General features: G+C 44.0%; 1 protein-coding gene across 21 annotated transcripts in view; it reads right to left on the bottom strand.

The window, feature by feature from the left end:
- The window catches only part of LOC127485578 (uncharacterized), a 90,707-nt gene that overhangs the window by 35,381 nt on the left and 33,922 nt on the right, over positions 1-21,404 (bottom strand). For 14 of the 21 annotated variants that reach the window (XR_011386138.1, XR_011386137.1, XR_011386136.1 and 11 more), the window contains one exon: positions 11,303-11,423. Coding sequence is in view for 6 of the 21 variants with exons in the window: in XM_070067849.1 (XP_069923950.1) it covers positions 11,303-11,423 (121 nt within the window). In the remaining 15 variants the exon portion in view is untranslated. Of the gene's footprint in view, positions 1-5,444; positions 9,544-11,289; positions 11,424-12,564; positions 21,402-21,404 lie in introns of those variants that run through there. The other 7 variants (XM_070067855.1, XM_070067853.1, XM_070067852.1 and 4 more) reach the window with 4 other exon arrangements.

The following is a 21,404-nucleotide window of genomic DNA, read 5'->3' as shown; positions in this document are numbered from 1 at the left end:
CAACCTGTGGGAGACCCAGATGAAGCTTCTGGCTCCTGGCTTCAGCTTGACCTAGCCCTGGCTGTTGCAGCCATCTGGGGAGTGAACCAGTGGATGGAAGATCTCTTTCTTTCTCTCTCTCTCTCTCTTTCTGTAACTCTTCCAGATAAATCTTTAAAAAAAAAAAAAAAAGAAAGGATAGGATATTGCCAATGCTTACAGTGCTTACAGGGAAAATTGTAGCACTAAACATTTACATTAGAAATGAAGAAAGAGGGGCTGGCATTGTGGCGTAGCAGGTAAAGCTGCCGCCTGCAGTGCCAGCATCCCATATGAGCACCGGTTCGAGTCCCGGCTGTTCCAATTCCAATCCAGCTCTCTGCTAATGGCCTGGGAAAGCAGTGGAAGACAGCCCAAGGCCTTGGGTCCCTACACCCACATGGGAGACCTGTAGAAGCTCCTGGCTCCTGACTTCAGATCAGCACAGCCACAGCCATTGCAGCCAATTGGGGAGTGAACCAGCAGATGGAAGACCTCTCTCTCTCTCTGTCTCTCCTTCTCTCTCTGTGTAACTCTTTCAAAAATAAATAAATAAATAAATAAATCTTTGAAAGAGCTCAAACCAATGACTTCAATTTCTACTTTTGGAAACTAGAATAAGAAGGGGCTGGGGTTGTGGTAGAGTGAGTAAAGCCACCACTGGCAATGCCAGCATCCTATATGAGCATATATGACCTAGCTGATCCACTTCCAATCCAGCTCCCTGTTTATGGCCTGGGAAAAGCAGTGGAAGATGGACCAAGTGTTTGGGCTCTTGCCACCCATATGAGAGATCCAGATGAGGCTCCTGGCTCCTGGCTTCTGCCTGGCCCAATGTGGGCCATTGTAGCCATCTGGGGAGTGAACCAGCAAATGGAAGATCTCTCTCTCTCTGTCTCTACCTCTCTCTCTGTAACTGATTTCAAAATAAATAAAAATAAACAAATAAATACATGCTTTTAAAAAAGAAGAGAAACTAAAGTCCAAAATAAGTGGAAGAAACATTGGCAGTTTCTTAAAAAGTTACATATTCATATACATTTGCCACATGATCTAGCATTACATGAGCCACAACTTGCTCCCACCCAGAGTGTGCGTTAGTAGGAAACTGGATTCAGGACCCAGTCATTCTGACATGGCATATAGGTATCTGATCCACTAGGCCAAATCTTCCCCTAACAGTATTGGAAACATATGCTTTATTAATGAAAGCATTCATAGAAGCTTGGCTTGAAATAGCCAGAAAATAGGAACAATCCAAATGTCCACTCATAAGCTAAAAGATAAGAAGTATATAGATATCCATGTAATGGAATACCATGTAAGAAAATACATGCAATAAAATGAATTACCGAAACAGTTATAAAGCTTAGATAAATCCAAAATAATTATGCTGCAGGGATGGAGCCCAAAACATCCCTACCCTCCAGAAAATCTCCACCTACTGTATTATTCCATTTACAGGACATGTAACAAATGCTAAATGCATAAGCTAACAGTGACAGAAAATAGATCAGTGCTAGAGATAAATGGTGACAGATGGTGTAAGTAGTTGAGTGTGTCTGGGAAGGTTAACGAGGAACTCAGGAAGCCCCCGGAGGTGCTGACATGTTCAAGACCGTGACTGGGGTAGTTGGTTTCACAGGTGCACACATGTCGAACCTGGTCAAATGCTGCCCTATCAACAGGGACATTTTCTCATATGCCAACTAAGCCTCAAAAGGCCTGTTATTAATATTATAACAACTAGAAAACAGGGAAACATCTTCAAGACATGAAAGAAGCAAAAGTATTTTTAAGACACAACATAAATCAATAAGCTTTGGACAGAGTAAAGAGTAATAGGTAGAAGCCTCAGAGTGTAAGGAAATATCACACAACAAACACAGTAACCACAAAAAGTTTATAGAAAATGGAATTAAAAGATAAATATATTTCGGTTTTGAAATGTATTTTGGAATTAAAAGATAAATTTATTTTGAAATCCATGCCTCGTTTTTTATATAATTCATTTTCCATAAACCATTTGTGTGAAAATAACTTGCCTTTAAAAAAAAAAAAAATCATTTGCGTGGCAGAGAGAGAGAGAGAAGAGAGACGCACACATAGTGAGCTCCCATCATGCCCAAGCTGGGAGCCAGGAATTCAACCCAGATCTCACGTGTGTGTGGCAGGGACCCAACTGCTTCAACTGTCGCCTGCTGCCTCCTAGGATCTGCCTCAGCGGGAAGCTGGAATCAGGAGCCAGGACTCAAGCCCAGGCACTCTGACACGGGATGTGGCTCTCTTAGGTGCTATATTTAATTTTTAACGCCATTTTCCATGAACTTTTCAAAGCACCCTCCTCTAGTGAACAAACAGACATATCCAAAACACATGAAGAATTCCTTAAAATCTTTGAGAAAAACACTGACCATATAACAAAAATGGTGGCAAGAGGTAATTTTACTGATTCTGTGATGGCCATATAAGCTACTGCTGGAGTCACGCAGCCTGCAGATAACAAGTCTGCCTTCCTTGAAGCTTAATAGGAAAAACACAGAAACAAAATCACACAAAGGCACTGGAGAATGAAGAGAAATGCGCCGTATCTGGAAGGGACTTCAAAATTTGGGAAACAAAATAATACAACCAGAGGGAAGGGCAAAGTTGTGTGGGCAGCTAAAACTCTTAACAGTTAAGAGGATGTTTCTGTCCTACAAAGCCCAGGACAGATTGGAGTAACCACAGCCACTACGACTTGATTAGGAAAACCTACCCTCTCCCTCCACCAAAAAGAAAGCCAGAAGAGGGAGCACTTTTTCAAACAAAAAGCTAAAAAGAAGCAGTTTAAATGTTGCATGAACCAAACTCTCAACCCCAGAGGTAGAGAACAGACTCAAAGCCATACCGATAGAAAGTTTTAGAAACTGAACTGTTGGGGCTGGCACCGTGGCTCACTTGGTTAATCCTCGGCCTGCAGTGCCAGCATCCCATATGCCGGGGGTGCCGGGTTCTAGTCCGGTTGCTCTTCTTTCAGTCCAGCTCTCTGCTGTGGCCCGGGAGGTCAGTGGAGGATGGTCCAAGTGCTTGAGTCCTTGCACCCACATGGGAGACCAGGAAAAAGCACCTGGATCCTGGCTTCGGATTGGCGCAGCACTGGCCGTTGCGGCCATTTTGGGGGTGAAACAACGGAAGGAAGACCTTTCTCTCTGTCTCTCTCACTGTCTGTAACTCTACCTCTCAAACAAAAAAAGAAGAAAGAAAGGAACTGAACTCTTATTGGAGTCAACAAACAAAGAAACACAGTTATCAACTGAGGTACAACCTAGTTAATATTCCTCAGGGGAAAATCTAAAATCCAGCATCTCCATATTAGTACAGGATACCGTGAAAACAAAATGCAACAAAGATCAGTGAACAGTGACCTATTCTCAAGAGACAAAACAATCAGCTGAAACTTTCAGATCCCAAGATGATTTCGATACTGAAATTAGTAAACAAAGGTACCCAATTAGCTATGATAGTTATATTTCATAGATAAAGGAAAATGTGCTCATACAAGTAAAAGTTATGAAATGTAATCAGAAAATGGAAACTACACAAAGAATCTGAGAGGGCATTCTACAATAAAAATGCAGTATCTACCATTAGGGACACACTGTGTGTTTACATCAGAATAGAGATGAGGAGGACTAAGTGACCCTGAAGACAGGGTAATTGCAGCTATCAAATATCAGGGATGGGGGGAGATTTACAGGAGGGAGAGGTGGAGGCAGAAGTGTACACACACACACACACAGGAGAGAGAGAAGAGAGAGAACAGGGAGGGGAAGTTCAGAATAAAAAAAAATGTTGGAGATGAAGTTTTCTAAATGTTTCAAGTTTTACTGACATCTAATGAATTGTTTAATTCCATCTGTGATGTGTGATTGATACCTATTTTTAAGTCATCTTTCTTCTGTGTCCTACATCTGGACGAGCAAACAGGAAAGTCCACGTGTGCTCTCTTTTTGCACCAGGGAGTGTTCAATCCATGCAGGATCATTCATCCTGGCCTTAATCCCTCCACACAGTAAAATACCCAAGCCAATCCCTTGCCTTGCTCTTTCACGTCATTTCATATCTGCTTGGGAAACCTGCCCTACTCTCTCCAGAGAGTTGCATTAGATGAGTAATAAATTCAAACTCCACTGGTGTGTGTTTGGCATTATCAGACTTCATACATGCACTAGTTTTGTTTTTGTTTTCAGATGGAGACTTCATTCCACTTCTGTGGGGAATGACATCATGCATTTACAGAATTAATAAGCACATTTAAACCAATACAATTTAAACTCTCCCCCTCTCTCTCCCTTCTCTCTCTCTCTCTCTCTCTCTCTCTCTCTCTCACACACACACACACACACACACACACACAGACTCCTAGGAATACCAGCTAACATGCTGAAACAAAAAAAGGGAAAATTTTAAAGACATTCAGAGAAAAATAACACAGTACATATGGAGAATACTGATTTGATGACCACGATGGAGTTCAGAAGACAGTGTCAACACATTTTTAAATTTATGAGAGAAAAATATCAATACAGAATCCTACCACTTTAAGAGTAACTATAAAATACGCACATTTTCAGAGGAAAAGGTAACTAAGAAAATCCACTGGCACTGGATCCCAGCTAGAACAACTACCACAACTTTAATAGGTGTGCACCATCAACATTTAGTCTTTAGAATACCAGGGTGGTGCTAAACTCCCTACAAAGCACAGGACAGTCACAAACAAAGAATACCCATCCAAAATGCCAGTGGCAGAAACACTGGGTATCACTAAGTTGAAACCTTTGTGATGGTAGAGTGGTGGTATGAGCAATGACAGATCAATTATGTTAAATATTAGGCTTAGTATCCCACTAATCTCTATGTATGCTTTCACTGTCATGCAGTTAAAAATAGTTTCCAATGTCTTCAACATGACAAGTGGCTTCTATGGAAACCCTACTCCCCATATCATACTCAAGGATGGGAGACTGAATGTGGTCTCCCTAGGATCCACAGCAATGCATAGATTTCAGCTCTTGCCACTCTCATTCTACATTGTTCTAGAAATTATATCCAGTACTATCACACTGAAATAAGCTCTATTCACAGTGGAAAACAGATGTAAGGCTGTCTTTATTTGCATGTACAATCTCATATATGGAATGTTTTAAGAAACACAAAGTGACCAGAACTAAAAATAGAGATCAGCAAGGTCTCTGAGTTCCAAATCAGTATATAAAAATCAAGGTTAACTACATATGTGAACAATGAATAATCCAAGTGTGAAATTAAGAAAACGGTTCTGTTCACGACAGCACTGAAAAAAATATATGAGAAAAATAAATACATTCCTATACAGACATCCTTTAGTAACTGTGGGGCATTGTTTCCAGGACTTTCCGAGAATACTAAAACCGTGGCTGCTGAAGTCCTTCAGTACAAGGGCATAGTCTTTGCATACAACGTATGCACGTCCTCTTGTATACTTTGTCACTTCTAGATCTTATATTACCCAATACGATGTAAATGCTATGTAAACAGTTCTTGGACCATGCTGTTTAGGGAATAATATAAAGGAAAAACACTGGACATGTTCAATACAGTGCAATTTTGTTTTGGCAAATATTTTCAGGCCTTAATTGATTCAAGTCACAACTGCAGAATCCACAGAAGTTGGAGGACTGACATGGAAAACTAAAAACATGACCAAAGGAACCTAAGAAAGACATGAATAAACTAAGAGCCACTCCATGTTTATGGATTGGGAGACTCAATATTGTCCAGATGCCATTTTACCAAAAATGATCAAAGGATTCAAACAATCCCTAACCAAATCTAGCAGAACTTTTTTTCTTTTTTCTGGAAAACATGGCCAGTTTGTTGTAAAATCATACAGAAATGCAAAGAACCTAAATAGGCAAAATAGGCAAAGCAGCTTTGGAAAAAAGGAACAGTTCTATGCATATAATAGATCCTACTAAAATGTGTTCTAAATTGATAATGAATTTGGATGCATGCATACGAGTAGTCTTTCATAACAAAGAAACTAAAAATAAAACAAATTCACATTAAAATTCTCCAATTCCATATATGTCTTCTGGGAATCTGCTACATGCCAGTTCATCCAGGTGCTAGAGTTACAGCTGCGAACCACACAGACTAGGGCATGGTTAATAAGCAAATAAATACCCACCACGTCAGAATGTAGGAACAATAGGAAAAATAAAGCAGTGCAAGAGAGACTGGACATTATTTTAAAGTAATCACCTGGGAAAGGTTCTCTCACAGAGAAGTATTTGAGCAGAGAGTTGATGACAATGGGAAAAGGAGCCATTCAAGTGCAAGTACAAGGAATATTCAACAATTTCAGAGCAAGTGCCTATTTATGGTAAAATTATGCATGGGCTCCAAAAACTCTATGCACCAACATTAACTTTTCTTGCACTCCACTGCTCCAAGAACATTTTGAAGGACTCTGTCTGTATGGGGAGAAGAAGCATCCCAGGCAATAGAACAGCAAACAGCCAAACGCCAGAGGTGAGCCTGCCCCTGGGGAAGGACTGCCCTGACTCTGGAAGGAAGCAGGGAACAATGGTAGGACGCAGCAGAGGAGCACATCACGAGCCTTCTGAGCTAGAGCTGAATCAGTCTCTGAGAACAGGTTATAGGTGAAATAAAATGCAATCTAGAAACTCCGATGTGTCTGTCATCTAGAAGCCAAAACCCAAGAACTTCCACTATGCTTGGTTTTATGGAAAACATATTCATTGATGTAGGATCCTCAACTTGGATCTTATTCATTGGAAAGTCAGTAGTTTATTTATTCTAAAGACAGAGTTACAGAGAGAGAAGGAGAGGGAGCGGAAACAGGAGAGGGAGGGAGAGAGAGAGTGACTTTTCACCTGCTAGCTCACTCCCCAAATGACCACAACAGCTGGTGCTGGGCCAGGTCGAAGCCAGGAGCCTGTAACCCCATCCAGATCTTCCACGTGGGGGACAGCAGCCCAAGCACTTGGGCCATCCTCTGTTGCTTTTCTAGGTGTGTTAGCAGGGAGCTGGATCAGAAGTGGAGCATGTGGAACTCAGACCAACACGCATCTGGGATGCCAGCACTACAGGCAGAGGCTTAACCAGCTCTGCCACATACTGCCCTCCTCCCTTTCTCAACAGTCCACTCCCACCACTGCTTAGGGGAATAGGCCTAATTAATAATGCATCACAGATCTGCCCCTTGCATGGTCACTGGGGCTCTGTACAGAAACACAGGACAAAGGCAATCTCCATCAGAATATAGTACAATCATGTGTTGCTTAATGATGGGGATATACGCTGAGCAATGCATTATCAGGCATTTCTTCATTTTGCTGTCATCACAGAGGGTAATCACATGAACGTGGATGGGATAGGCCAACCACATAAAGTGATCTTTTGATGCAGTAAAGAGACGTGGTAACTACAAGATGTATGAAGCTGCAACAAGCCCAACACAGCATGCTATTTTAAAGATTCCTTTGCAAGTCAAAGGAGTACACTCTAAAACAGTGTATGACATAGTACATAAATCAGTAACATGGTCGCAAATTTTCATTATCAGTATTATGCACTGTAGGGACAGGTGGTTAGCACAGCATATCAGATGTCACTTGAAACTGCGTTTCATTTCTTATAATTGTACCTAGGAAACACATGAAATCTATTTTCTGTGTATTAAAAAACTTAAAAATCAGAAGAAATAAAAAGAATAAATAACTAAGTAAAAATGTAAGCCAAGGAAGGAAAAGATGGAGGGAGGGGGAATAAGCAGTGCCTGTATAATGCAATGAATCATTTGAAAAATGCTCTTGGAGAATAAAAGCAAGTCTTTAAAAGAGGATGTCCCTGGGAATGCCCACATCCCATATCACAGTGTCTGGGTTCAAGTCCCATCTCTACTCCTGATTCCAGCTTCTTTTAAATGTGCACCCTTAGAAGCAACGGGTGATGGCTCAACTGGTTGGGTCCCTGCCACCTACATGGGAGAGCCAGACTGAGTTCCCAGCTCTTTCCTTTGGCTCGGCCCAGCCTTGATGTTGCACACATTTGAGGAATGAAAGAAAGGAGGAGATAGCTCCCCCTCTCTCAAATAGAATGTTAAAAATTGTATATAATGTACACAATTGTGCTGTACAACTGGCAGTGCAGTAGGTTTAGCTATACTGGCATCATCACACACACACACGAGTAATGTGTTGCATTCCTATGCTACAATGGCTAAGACACCAACAGGTGATCAGAATTGTCGAGCTCCATTATAATCTTGTGAAATCCTGGTACATAATGTGGGACTAGAATTGCTTCAGACATGAGCAAGAAACTCAAGTCAGTACAACACGACACAGGGAACACACCTTACTTGTGTGAGTGTGTGTGTGTGTGTGTGTGTGTGTGTGTGAGAGAGAGAGAGAGAGAGAGAGAGAGAGAGAGAGAGCTGGCAATCACTGGGTCACTCCTCAGTGCCTGCAATAACCAGGGGGCTGATGCCAGGAACTGTAAACTGACACCCTTTGAAGTTCCCTGAGGAGGAAGGCCCAGAGCATGTGTTCTGCCTCAGGACCCAGGACCACATGTTGGAGAAGATGCCCATAAATGTCCTTTCCAGAGAAGAGCTGTTCTGGAAGGCAAGTTGGCAGCAGTGAGTAATTCTCAAACATGTCTGGAACCACTGCTCCCCTAACTTCACTGCTGAGGACTTACTGAAAGGAAATCACAAAACTCATCAACAGAGATGTATTTCAACATTGATCTTAACAGTGAAACCTCAGAAAGTAACTAGAAAGGACAGCAATGTGGGATTAGTTAAAGAAATTACAATGGGGATAATTGATTGAAAAACTATGGCCCCATCAAAAATGACGTTTACAAAGAATCTTTAACAACACAGGAAGATGTTGCTGATGGAATTTTAAACAAATCCCAGGACATGAATCTAAAAGCACAGAGAGATCTCAACTGTTTTATCTCCCAGTTGATGTCTTCATCTCACTTAAAAACTCATTGGAGATACCTAAAAGTTGTAAATAGTGGTTCTTGCTAGATTCTGAACGTTTGGTGAGTTGAGAAGCTCTTCCGTTATTTTATATACCTTGCACATGATCTGTAAAGGAAGTGCAATGCTTTGATAACCCGAGGGGAAAGCATGCATCCTTTGGAACAAGGCGTAGGTCTCTCTCCCCTGGTGCATCTCTCACGCCGAGTGGACTTTCCTCTGCAGCCAACGCTTTCCCCAGCTCTCAGAAAAAGGCATTTAGAGGCCCTATGATGTGGCTTCTCTGAGGTTCTTCAGGACCTGGCTCATGGATTGCTCTCTGCCTTCACATGGTCAGCTCACCTGCTCACTCAAAGCACTAGCTTGCAGCATGTTCAGAGCTACCAAGATGAGGCAGTGACACAAACCTTCTATTGAAAGTGGTCTTTAATCTCAAAATGGACACTGATGAGACAAGGGTTGCACCTCCAAGTGATGTCCTAAAAGCTAAAGTATATGAAGTGTCAAGCCTGGGTCCATGGCATCAGTATCACCCAGGAGCTACTGAAATGCAAGTTCATGGGCCTCACCCCAGACCTACTGCATGAATCTGCATTTAACAAGCTTCACAGGTGAATCTGCACACATTGAAGTCTGAGAAACAATGGAGGTGGCGGTAAGGCACAGAGGGTTAAGCCTTTGACACCTGCATCCTATATTAGAGTGCCGGTTAGAACACTGCTGCTCTGCTTCCACTCTAGCTCCCTGCTAATGTGCCTGGGGTGGCAGTGGAGAATGGCCCAAGTCCTTGAGCCCCTTTCATCCATGTGGGAGACACAGATGGAGTTCCAGGCTCCTAGTTTTAGCCTGGCCCAGCCTTGGGTGTTGTGGCGATTTGGGGAGTGAATCAGCAGATGGAAGACATGTCTTTATCTCTCTCTCTCCCTCTCTCTTTCTCTTTAATATCCTATCACTCTGCCCTTCAAATAAATAATAAATCTTTTCTTAAAAAAACTACAGTTTCAGAAACACTGCTCAGCGAGATAAGTGTGTAACAACCTAACATCCTAACACAAACACTGGGGAGATGCTAACAGCACACCTCACCGTTGATGCCAGCTCTGTAATCAAAAAGCTACACGACCTTGAAAAGTTGACCATCTTTGTCTAAGGGAGATAAACTAACTATCCAGCTTTTAAGCTTGTGCATCTGCAAAATGGGAACAATCAGATATCTCCATCCTAGGATTCATATGGATTAAGTTAGGCAGCCTAAAACCCCTAGGATACTCGGTGGAACAGAGTAAGAATTAAATGATTTTTATCATCATGGCAAAGATTACGTATGACAGCTGTAAGGATCAAATGAGCTCATGAGTACACAAGGCTGCAGATGAAGAAGATTCCTGCACAGATATGCAGAGAGATTGTCTTGCAGATGTGCAGAACCATTCTTTACCCAGAAAGCCAACTGTGAAATGACAGTTGGAATAAAGAGTGAAAATACAGGCTTCCAAGAGGATTTGGACTCCGTGAGCCTCACTCCATGGTATCAGCAAGGGCCGGAGTTCCGTTTCCCTCCTTATTCCACTTCTTCCCTCTCAGAGAGAAGGCAAAGGGATCCTTTGTTAGGAGACTTAGGGGAGGTGTGGTACATCTGCTCTGTCACTCCCCCAGGCATCATTACCAGGCAATCCCTCACCTACAGCAACTGCTGAGTCATTTTTGAAAAGTTTTCCCATTTCCAGATGTTAGGAGGCTCTGCTTTTGTGCCACTGACCTAGGAGGAAGGGAAGTCAGGGCTTTCTACCTGCAGCATCAGCTGTCAAGCAAAGTGACTGACAGCCTTTGATGGAGAAATAGGTAAGAGGAAAGCTTTCAGATGGTTCCCATCACCTTGGCCTTGAACAAATGCAGCAGGAAGATGTCCCAGGGAGACACAACTGAGCTTAAAAGGGGAAGAACAGAAGGGGCCCAGGGTGGGGAAACGTGAAGAGGGTCAGGGAAGGAGCAAGGAAGGAAACCCGTGGGGCAACAGGAACCTACTGTCCCCCTGTGGATTCGGTTCTTGACCATGTGAACAAAACTGCAGTTACGCTGATCCGAATTCTGATGATCACGAAGCAAACTGACTGTGACGTACATGGTCCTTAACTTTCCAAATTCTTAACAACATTCGGTTGTCTATTAGCCCATTTCTCATTGCTATACTGAACCACTGAGGTTGAGGAACCTTACAGAGAACAGAGAAGCACTCACGGTTCTGAGGTTCCAGGGGGCGGTGGCAGCACTGGCTTTGCTTCAGGGAGTCTCGTGGCAGATGGCATCACAATGCAGGGATGCTTGGCAGAGGGAGAAACCACATTGGGAGACAGGAAGCCTGAGAGAGAGTCAGAGGTCATGTCAGGCTTTAATGACAACTCATTCTCACAAGGACTCACTCCAGAAAACCAGCATCCTCAGGCCCTTCCATGTAGCCTCACCTGTTAAAATTCCATCGTACCCTGGGAGCTAAGCTCCTAACACATGAACACTTGGGGGAAAGCACAATCAAACCCGGGCTGACTGCTCTTCTGGTACATTCCCTAGACAGGGCCTGCTGTGGTCTCATTTAATGCAGCACACAACACAGGCTTTAAATGTACATCTGGGGGCCACGGTTGTGGCATAGCGGGGTAAGCTGCCACCTACGGCCACAGCATCCCATGTGGGTGCCAGCTCAAGCTTTGCTGCTCCACTTCCAACCCAGCTCCCTGCTAATGCACGTGGGAAAGCAGTGGAAGATGGCCCAAGTGCTCGGGCCCCTGCACCCACGGGGAAGACCTGAATGGCATCCAGGATCCTGCCTTTGGCCTGGCCCAGCCTTGGGCCTTGGCAGCCATTTGGGGGATGAGCCAGCAAATGCAAGATTCTTTCTAACTCTGCCTTTCAAATAAATAAATAATAAAAATCTTTTTAAAAGCAAACCAAAATAACAATAAGCGATGCAGATAGAATGTGGCTCTCAAAAGCCTAAAATATTTTATAACTGCTTCCTGCCTGATCTTCCTCTGACATGGAACCTACTCTTCATAGCTCCCTCTCCGCTTTGTCCTGGCTGCCCTCATATCCCTTCAACTGATCTTCCGTGGACTTTTTTTCATCTGGCCTTTGCTGAACTGGCCTGGAGCCTCCTAGAGTTTCATTATCTACTCTCTTCCAGAGGTCAGACACTCCAGGTCAGGAAAGGAAAATGAATGTGGGAACAGGTCAGAGGTCAATAGGGGTTGGTATGCAGCTTGGAAAACTGAGACTAGACGTTCTGCTAAAAATAGCTCAGGTTTCTTTTTTCTGGAGCCATGTTCTGGGCCAGATTTATTCATCCCCAAAGTCTAGCCTTTGTCCCTTCAAATGTCCAACCCCAGTGCCTGTGTCTCAAACAGGAAGCGAGCTTCAGTTTCTATGCAGGTCCTCAGGACCCCACGGGGCCTGCAGGTTGCACAGGAACAAGGCCACAGCTGTTAGATTTGTCTCCATTTTCTTTGGCCATTGGGCTGCACTGGATGAGGCCTCATCCCAGTTTCCTCTTCATCTCAGTTGGGCCTCCTGATCATGGTGGCAATCAAGGAGAATCTAGTCCCCGAGTCACACTGTGAGCCATGGATGGCAGATGCCTTGGGGTTCTGCACTGCCCCCTCTGGCCTGTCTCTCAGGCCAGCTACCGGGGTTGGCTTCCTGCAAGCTCGGCCTCACCTTGCAGAGCAGTGCTGTCCTTCACACAGGAGCCAGCACCTCTCAGCTCTGCTGCTCCGCCAGGGCCGTGCTGCATATCACAGTTCCCTGCTGCTCAGGCCCTGTGTGCTCAGCGCATGTGGGCACAGACAGAGGCACAGGGAAAGGCGCACTTTCCACCTCCGTCTCCTGATTCGTTTCCAGGTGTCACTCAGTCATACTTGAGACTCTCCTTGGCCCCTGGAATATCAAGTCTCAGAAGCTTGTGCTTTTACCTTCCTTTCTTCTTGGTCCACCTGGCTGATTCCAAGTCACTTCTCACACAATTCCCATCCAAAGCCTCTCCATTCTCGCACCTCCTTCTGCCATTCATGTTCGGTTCTGTCTTTGTGTATTCTTCCCTAGACTTTGCCAACAGCAATGCACTTTCTATTTTCTTCTCTTATAATCAATAATTTCTCATTTTCTCACACCCTATTAGAAGGTTTATAAGGGACAGAAAGCTTGCCAATCACCTCTGTATTTGCATTCCTAGTGTGACACAAACAGCGAACACAAACATTTGCTGAATGACTGAATGAAGGTACGAGTGGTTTGCAATTATGCTGAAATCCTGCTGTCACCAAATATATCATTTTGCATTCAAATATTAAAATTAGTAAATACTTTCTGAGAATTTATTTGCCACATAGAAATCATTCAATAAATGCTGAACCCTTATATAAACTTCAAAAAAGATAAATAATGGCACCAAGGGTGAAGCCACGGCTTGCGATGTCACATCTCATATTGGAGTTCTGGTTCCAACCTGGCTGGCCTGCTTCTGATCTAGCTCCCCGCTAATGTGCCTGGAAAAGCTGTGAAGATGTCCCAAGTACTTCAGTCCCTGCCACCCACGTGAAAGACCCAGGCGGAGTTCCTCATCCCTGGTTTTGGCCTGGCTCAAACCTGGTGGCTGTGGCCATTTGGGGAGTTAATCAGACCCCTTTTTCTGTCTCTCCTATCTCTGTCACACTGAATTTCAAATAAACAAATAAATAAAATATCTTTTTTAAAGCTACCCAAAGAAATCCCTCAAGAGAGTGAGGGAAATGAATACAAATGCAACAAACCTGACTGTAAGGGTTTTAATTATTTAAAAAGTCAGAGAGTGCTAAGTACGTGACTGATGGTTTCATGGAACCCATGGGGTTGTGGGGGAAAGACTGGAGTTGCCTAGAGACCAACTGTATTAATTTCAGGCATACTTATGGTGTGCCTGGTTAATGTCAGGTGAAGTATGTGATAAGACTGAGCTTAAATGATGAATATCTCAGTATTCATCAGGCAGTAATTATTTTGAAATCTATTCATTTGAATAGATTTTACAACTTGTGATCTCCTAAAGCTAAAATCTGAGTTCAGGGTAGTAGGAAATTCTAGCAATCAACGGTACCCAGTTCCATCTTGGGCTTGGGGTGAACACAGGCTGCTTAAGTCTGACTTCTCTCTGCTTCATCTGAACCTTAAGTCAGACCTCTAAGGATAATCCTGATAATTAACTAGTAGGACCAATACCAATTCTGTCTGTGAATATAGAAGGAACAGGGTTAAAGCACCTAAGAACTTTTTAATCCAAATCATGGATTTGTTACTACCTAGTCTGAGCCCTCAAATCATGTTTACAGAGGCGGATCTGCTCGTTTTCTATTTGTGATTTGGGGGAACTAGGCAGGAAGATTATGGAGAAATATGTGAGTGGGGCTTTCTGCCAGCCCTGCACTGTAACTCCATCCCTTCCCTGTCAATCTTGTACCCCACTTTCTCAGGATGCACCTGTGTCCCATCCAGAACCAGGAAGAAGACACTATGATGACCAGGTGGAAGTTAACCTACATGTGGAGGTACCAGCGAACTCTCAGAGAGCCTCACTCAAGCTAAACTCCACCAGCCCGATCTCGGGAAAGACACTGATACTGAGAGGGCTGCTGTTAGGCCTTTGACCGTGCCCGTGTCCTCTCTGAACTCCTCCTGCCCTCTCTCCTCATAGGCAGCTCTCTGCGTGACAGGTATCTGTGTGGAGTAACCACACTCACCTGTGAATGCACGCACTCTCTCTGTTAAAGGAATCCTGCTCTCACTGGGGCACTGTATATATGGCTCTTTATGACACTTGAGTCCTTATCTCTGTAGGGTCAAGAAACTGGAATAAAGATTAAGAGACCTAGGCCTGTAACATCTTCATCACCTGTCACCTTGGGCTATGTCTGCAGAGGCAGAATGTGTAAGGGGGAAGTCATAGGCTTGGGAGCCCAATGGAGTTGGACCTTCATTTGCGTGCTTAGCAAACTTGAATAAATTGCCTTTCCTTTTTGGAAGCCAGGTTTCTTTTACTGACATACAGAGGGAAAACTGCTGCTGCCACAGAATTGCAAGAGAAAACACAGAGTGGCTTGGATGGGGCCTTAGCAATGGGCCTGCCCAGTCACCCCATTTTCCCGTTCACAGAATCAAGATTCCTGTGATTGGGATCCTTTACACGGACTGCTGAAGTTCCTGGCATTTCTCCTCCCTTCTTTCTCCTCTGGCCAAAAGAGTGGGAGAATTAATGACACAGCAATGTGGAGCCAAGAATCCAAGAATGAGAATCCCTTGTCTCTTCCTCGTACTTCCCAGGTGCTCAGAGCTATGCAGTTACTTGTGTGAGCTAAATGTGGTTTGAATAAGAGGCTGGGTGTCCTGCAGAGACCTGGAGATTCTGGAATTTTCCCTTTGGGTTATATAAAATGAGATTTTTTATAATGGATGTATAAGTGTCCATTTGTTATTACAATCTTACACTTTATCTTCATTTCTGATTGCTGTTTAATCAGCAATAGCTTGGAACAACTGAACTTTTAGTTTCGTCCTCTGTTAAGCAAGTAATGATGTGTAAACAAACACTTAAGTAAGTGCTACTTCAAGGGACCTTTTTTCCCCTTTGTAATGTTAAGAATCCTTATCTGGGTAAATGAGTCCACCCTCTAATTTGCCAGTAGGATATTTCTGGACTCCATTTAGCTATTCTGTTTCAAATTTAATTACACATGAAGGTAAATGGTTTAGACTGGGCCAGACCAAAGCCAGGAGTCTGGAATAGTATCTGGGTCTCCTACAGGGGTGCAGTGGCCCAAGGACTTGGGACGTCTTCCACTCTATCCCAGGCATATTAACAGGAAACTAGGGGCCAGTGCCGTGGCCCAGTAGATTACTCCTCCACCTCTGGCGCCAGCATCCCGTATGGGCACCAGTTCTAGTCCCGGCTGCTCCTCTTCCAAACCAGCTCTCTGCGATGGCCTGGGAAAGCAGTAGAAGATGGCCCAAGTGCTTGGGCCCCTGCACCCACGTGGGAGACCGGGAAGAAGCTCCTGGCTTCAGATGGGCGCAGCTCCGGCGGTTGCGACCATTTGGGGAGTGAACCCGCGGATATCTCTCCCTCTCACTGTAACTCTACCTCTCAAATAAATACAATAAATTAAAAAAAAGAAAGAGGAAACCAGATGGGAAACAGAGCATCCAGGACTTGAACTGGCATCCATATATGATGCCAGCATTGCAGGCAATGGCTTAATACACCATACCACAACACCAGCCCCAGAAGTTTCTTAATTTAAACTGCTTATTTCTTTATATAGTTATTTATAAATTTATCTTACTTAGTTATATTTAAATATTTGCTACAGCGTGTGGTAGTTGTGTAGACAAAATCTCCACTACTCATTGCAATCATTCATTTTTGGGAAATACTGAGGGTTCATCATGTGCTCAACACCGATGTGACTATGAGAGAGGCAGCAGCAGACTAGCTGTGCCCGTACCTGTATTCACAGAATTTACACTCTCCAGCCCTGGAGAGTGGCTGGAGTGGCTGAGTGGCTGCACAGGTACAGATGTCCCAAGTGTGTGACCATCAGGAGTGATGCCCACGGCAGACAGCTGCTGGACACCATGGGGCAGGTCCAGAGTTAGGTCAGGGGAAGGTGAACGCTAGGGCATCACCCCTGCTTTCCCAGGGAAAGTGCTCTGCTGCTTTCCTCAAGCTTCAGGGTTCAGTGGAGCCAGCTCTGGGAAGACAGATAAATTTAAACAGGAAGATTTAACCAGAGACATCAAGTTTTATCTAGGGTGTATATGAGCTCCATATCATTTAAAATGCATAACAAAATTCTGTCATGCATAGGACTTTGAGTAGGCTACTGACTTGAGCACAGGGGTCAAATGCCTTTCTCTCCATTAGAAGGACTGATGGGACATAAACATGCAGAAAATTTTCATCAGCCCTGGGTTGCAATCAAAAGTGAAAAATCAACTTGAGAGATTTACAAGCTACACCTTATTGTCACTGAGGGGAAAATAAAGAGGCACGCCTGCATCTCCACAGGGGCATCACATGGCTGATACAGCATTAGTTAGAGTGAGTTGAGAACATCTTGGCTGCCTGGGATTTTCAGACTCCAAGAGAAGGGAGTCTCACACCAGAGGGAGAAGGGTAAAGAAAGGCCCCATGCCCAGAAATGAAGCACAACTGTCCTCATGAGGCTGGAGTATGTGCCCCTTACCACCTCAGAGAGAGGCAAGCCTAGGAGGCAGGAACAGCTAGAGGCAGCTCTCCTGTTCTGTTTCTTTTCTGTGCTATGCACCCCCAGGGCCATGAACTTGGAGAAAGCAGTCCGTATAGGCAGTGAGCAGCAGAACCAGCAAGGAGGACCCCCAGCCAGCACACACTCCATAGGGACTACCAGTGATGCAATTCAAGGGAAGCCGACTGAGGCACGGACTTAAGTAACTGCCCAGTGGTCTCTAGTGAGATATTCAAGGGGTCTTCAAAATTTTCATGGAAAGTAAGTTTCTAAAAAAAAACTGTGCCTAAGCTGCAAAATTTATTTGCACCAAAATAAATTCATACTAACTTATTATACTGTGCCTGAGTACAACCTAGTTTGAGGCCCTAGGAAAGATCAAACATCATTTGAATCAGGCACCGAATCAGAGCAGCATGGATTCTGCTAAAATTGAGGCAAGAACAAATGCCAAGTTTATGGAGGTTGGGGAGAATGGTGAAATTAAGACAATGCTCCAGTGGAATTAGCAATTTACAAATGGTAAATTATTTCAAAAAGGGACAAGAGGATGTTAAAGATAAGCCCACAGCAGAAGACTACGCACATCAATCTGCAAGGAAGCAATTAAACTTATTCAAGCCCTACTTGACGAAGACTCACAACTGACAGCAGAACCAGCAGCCACCACTGCAGACACCTCAACTCGTTCAGCTTAAACAGCTCTGGCCACAAAAAGAAAGTGCAGCAAACTTTCCACTCAACAGGTGCCAGAATGTGGCATCCAACTCGGCTGCAGACAAAAGCGGAACTTTCAGTGGAAACTTTAAATAAGCGACACCAAGATTCTGAAGCATTTCTTTGAAGAGTTATAACAGGAGATGAAACCTGGCTTTACCTGAAGGACTCTGAAGACAAAGCACAGCTAGAGAAGTGGCTACCAAGAGGTGGATGTGGTCCAGTCAAAGCCAAAGAAACCACTGTGTTCTGCATCTAACAGTCCACCTTGCATATGACCACGTTTTCTATTTCCAGTCATCAGCTGATGGACATCTTGGTTGAGTCCATTTCTTTGCTATTGTGAACTGATCTGCAATTAACATGGGAGTGCAAGAGTCTCTTTCATATGCCGACTTCTGGGTGGAACTGGAGATCATTATGTTAAGGAAATAATGCAGATGCAGAAAGACAAATATCACGTTTCCTCTCCTATGTAGAGGTTAATACACACACACACACACACACACACACACACACACATAGGAGAAAGAAACAATTAAAACTGTGTGGGTATCATATTGTTTGGTCCATAGTTATAAATATTATCTCCATTGAATTCAACCTCTACAATTTAATAATATACCATTATTGGGGCTGGAGCTGTGGTGCAGCATTTAAACACGCCACCTACAGTGCCAGCTGGTCTGAGTCCCAGCTGCTCCACTTCTGATCCAGCTCTCTGCTATGTCCTGAGAAAGCAGCAGAAGATGGCTTAAGTCCTTGGGCCCCTGCACCCAATGGGAGACCTGGAGGAAGCTCCTGGCTCCTGGCTTTGGATCAGCACAGCTTCAGCCATTGTGGCCATCTGGGGAGTAAACCTGCAGATAGAAGATTTCTCTCTCTCTCTCTCTCTCTCTCTCTCTCTCTCTCTCTCTCTGCCTCTCCGTATTTCAAGTAAATAAATAAATCTTTTTAAAAAAAGAAATAATAGACCATTATTTCCTCACTTGTGACAACTGTTATGAATCCTACATCATGTGATCCTTGTTTTCAAGAAAAATAGTAGGCATGTGTATGATCTCTACATACGAAGTGAACATGGAAAAATGTTGAAAAGATTAAATCTAAGAACATAAATATGATATTTAAAATACATAGACACTTGAATACATTATATAACTCAAAGTAATTCTGCACCAATGGAACATTACTTCCTATAGAAAGAAGGCTAAAAAGTAAATATTAAAAACATGAAATTCAGAAAAACAAGTGGACTGATCAAAAGCAAAGATCATGGCAACAGTATTGGAGGTGCTCAAGGCACTGTGCTGTTGACTTTTTAGGGAATAAAGCGGGGTGACATCTGCTTCTTACGAGGCTGTTTCGAGAAAGTCACCCAAAAGCTTAGCAGAAAAATGCCCAGGAAGCTTTACAAGAGAATCTTCCACGACGACAAAGCTCCTACTCATGCCTCTCATCAAAGAAGGTGATTTTGTGAGAGGTTCAGTGGAAAATAGCCCTGATTTGCTCCTTCTGAATTCTTTTTGTTTCCTAATTAAAAAAAAAAAAAAAACATTATGGAGCCGGTGCTATGGTGTAGTGGGTAAAGCCACTGCCTGCAGTACCAGCATCCCAAATGGGCGCCAGTTGAAGTCCCAGCTGCTCCACTTCCGATCCAGCTCTCTGCTGTGGTCCAAATCCTTGTGCCCCTGCGCCCACGTGGGAGACCCAGAAGAAGCTCCTGGTTCCTTGCTACACACTGGGGCAGCTCTGGCTGTTGCGGCCATCTGGGGAGTGAACCAGTGGATGTAAAACTCTCTCTCTCTCTCCTTCTCTGTAACTCTGGCCTTCTGGCCTTCAAGTAAACAAATAAATCTTTTAAAAACATTTAAAAGACACCAATGTTTCTTTGTTTAATAATTAAGTAAACTGAAAATAGATCTTTGTAAAAATTAAGAGTGGGAATGTGAGAAGGAAGGGTTGGAGCACAGGCAAGAGGAAGGTAGGGGGCGCAGTGTCACTACGTTCCTAAATCTGTATCTAGGAAATACACAAAATCTGTATAACTCAAATAATTTTTTAAAAAAAGATTTACTTATTTATTTGAAACTCAGAATTACAGATAGAGGGGGAACGACAGAGAGAGAGAGTCCATCTGCTGGTTCACTCCCTAAACAGCCAAGACAGCCAGGGCTGAGCCAGGCTGAAGCCAGGAGCCAGGGGCTTCTTCAGGGTCTCCCACATGGGTGCAGGGGTGCAAGCGTTTGGGCCATCCCCTCTGCCTTTCCAGGCACACTAGCAGGGAGCTGGATAGGAGGTGAAGCAGCCGGGACTCGAACCGGTGCCCTTATGGGATACTGGCACTGCAGAAGGTGGTTTAAACCCCGGTGCCACAATGCTAGCCTTCTGTGTTTCTTACACCACACTGTAAAGTCCAGTCTGCTAGTCCTCAAGGGCCAGATCAGTGCTGGCACACACAGATAATCAATGAATGTAAAGTTCCTTTGACCTCCTGTTATCAGCCCCCAGCCTCTCTCACAACTACAGCATCTCATTTCAGAAGATCTGAAATTCAGAGTTGAGTTTTCCTAACTGAAGGAGTCATACCACCCCATGCCACCCTGGCTCTTTTTAAATGCATGCATAATGTATACATTATTTAAATGTATGTATAATGCCTCTTTTTAAAATGTATGCATTTGCTGGCCAGCACCATGGCTCACTTGGTTAATCCTCTGCCTACAGTGCCAGCATTCCATATGGGCGCCGGGTTCTAGTCCCAGTTGCTCCTCTTCCAGTCCAGCTCTCTGCTATGATCCAGGAGGGCTGCGGAGGATGGCCCAAGTGCTTGGGCCCCTGCACCTGCATGGGAGACCGGGAGGAAGCACCTGGCTCCTGGCTTCGGATCGGCACAGTGTGCCGGCCGTGGTGGCCATTTGGGGGGTGAACCAACGGAAGGAAGACCTTTCTCTCTGTCTCTCTCACTGTCTAACTCTGTCAAATAAAAAAAAAAAATGTTTGCATTTGTTCAAAGAACTGGAGGGGAGGGACAGCATTTCACAGTTTTGTTCCAGCAAAGGCATGTTGGCTAGGTGTCTGAATGCCATACAACAACAAAACGCATGGGGCCAAAAACTGGGTTCTGTTCAAAACTAATGGATCCACTGTGCGATTCCAATTTTAGAACAAACTTGAAATGACAAAATTTTAATGATGGAGAACAGACCAGTGGTTGCCAGAGTTAGGGTCAGGGGGAAGGTGTCATTATACAGAGGTTGATTGAACGAGTTCCTTTGCAGTGATGGAGAGTTTTGTGTCTTGATTGTGGAGGTCTCAACACTGATTTACACCTG

The sequence above is a fragment of the Oryctolagus cuniculus genome, unplaced genomic scaffold (genome assembly GCF_964237555.1).
Source record: "Oryctolagus cuniculus unplaced genomic scaffold, mOryCun1.1 SCAFFOLD_92, whole genome shotgun sequence".
NCBI classification, from domain to species: Eukaryota; Metazoa; Chordata; class Mammalia; order Lagomorpha; family Leporidae; genus Oryctolagus; species Oryctolagus cuniculus.
The sequence above is the reverse complement of the archived record's forward strand: the minus strand, read 5'-3'. Positions and strand labels throughout refer to the sequence as shown.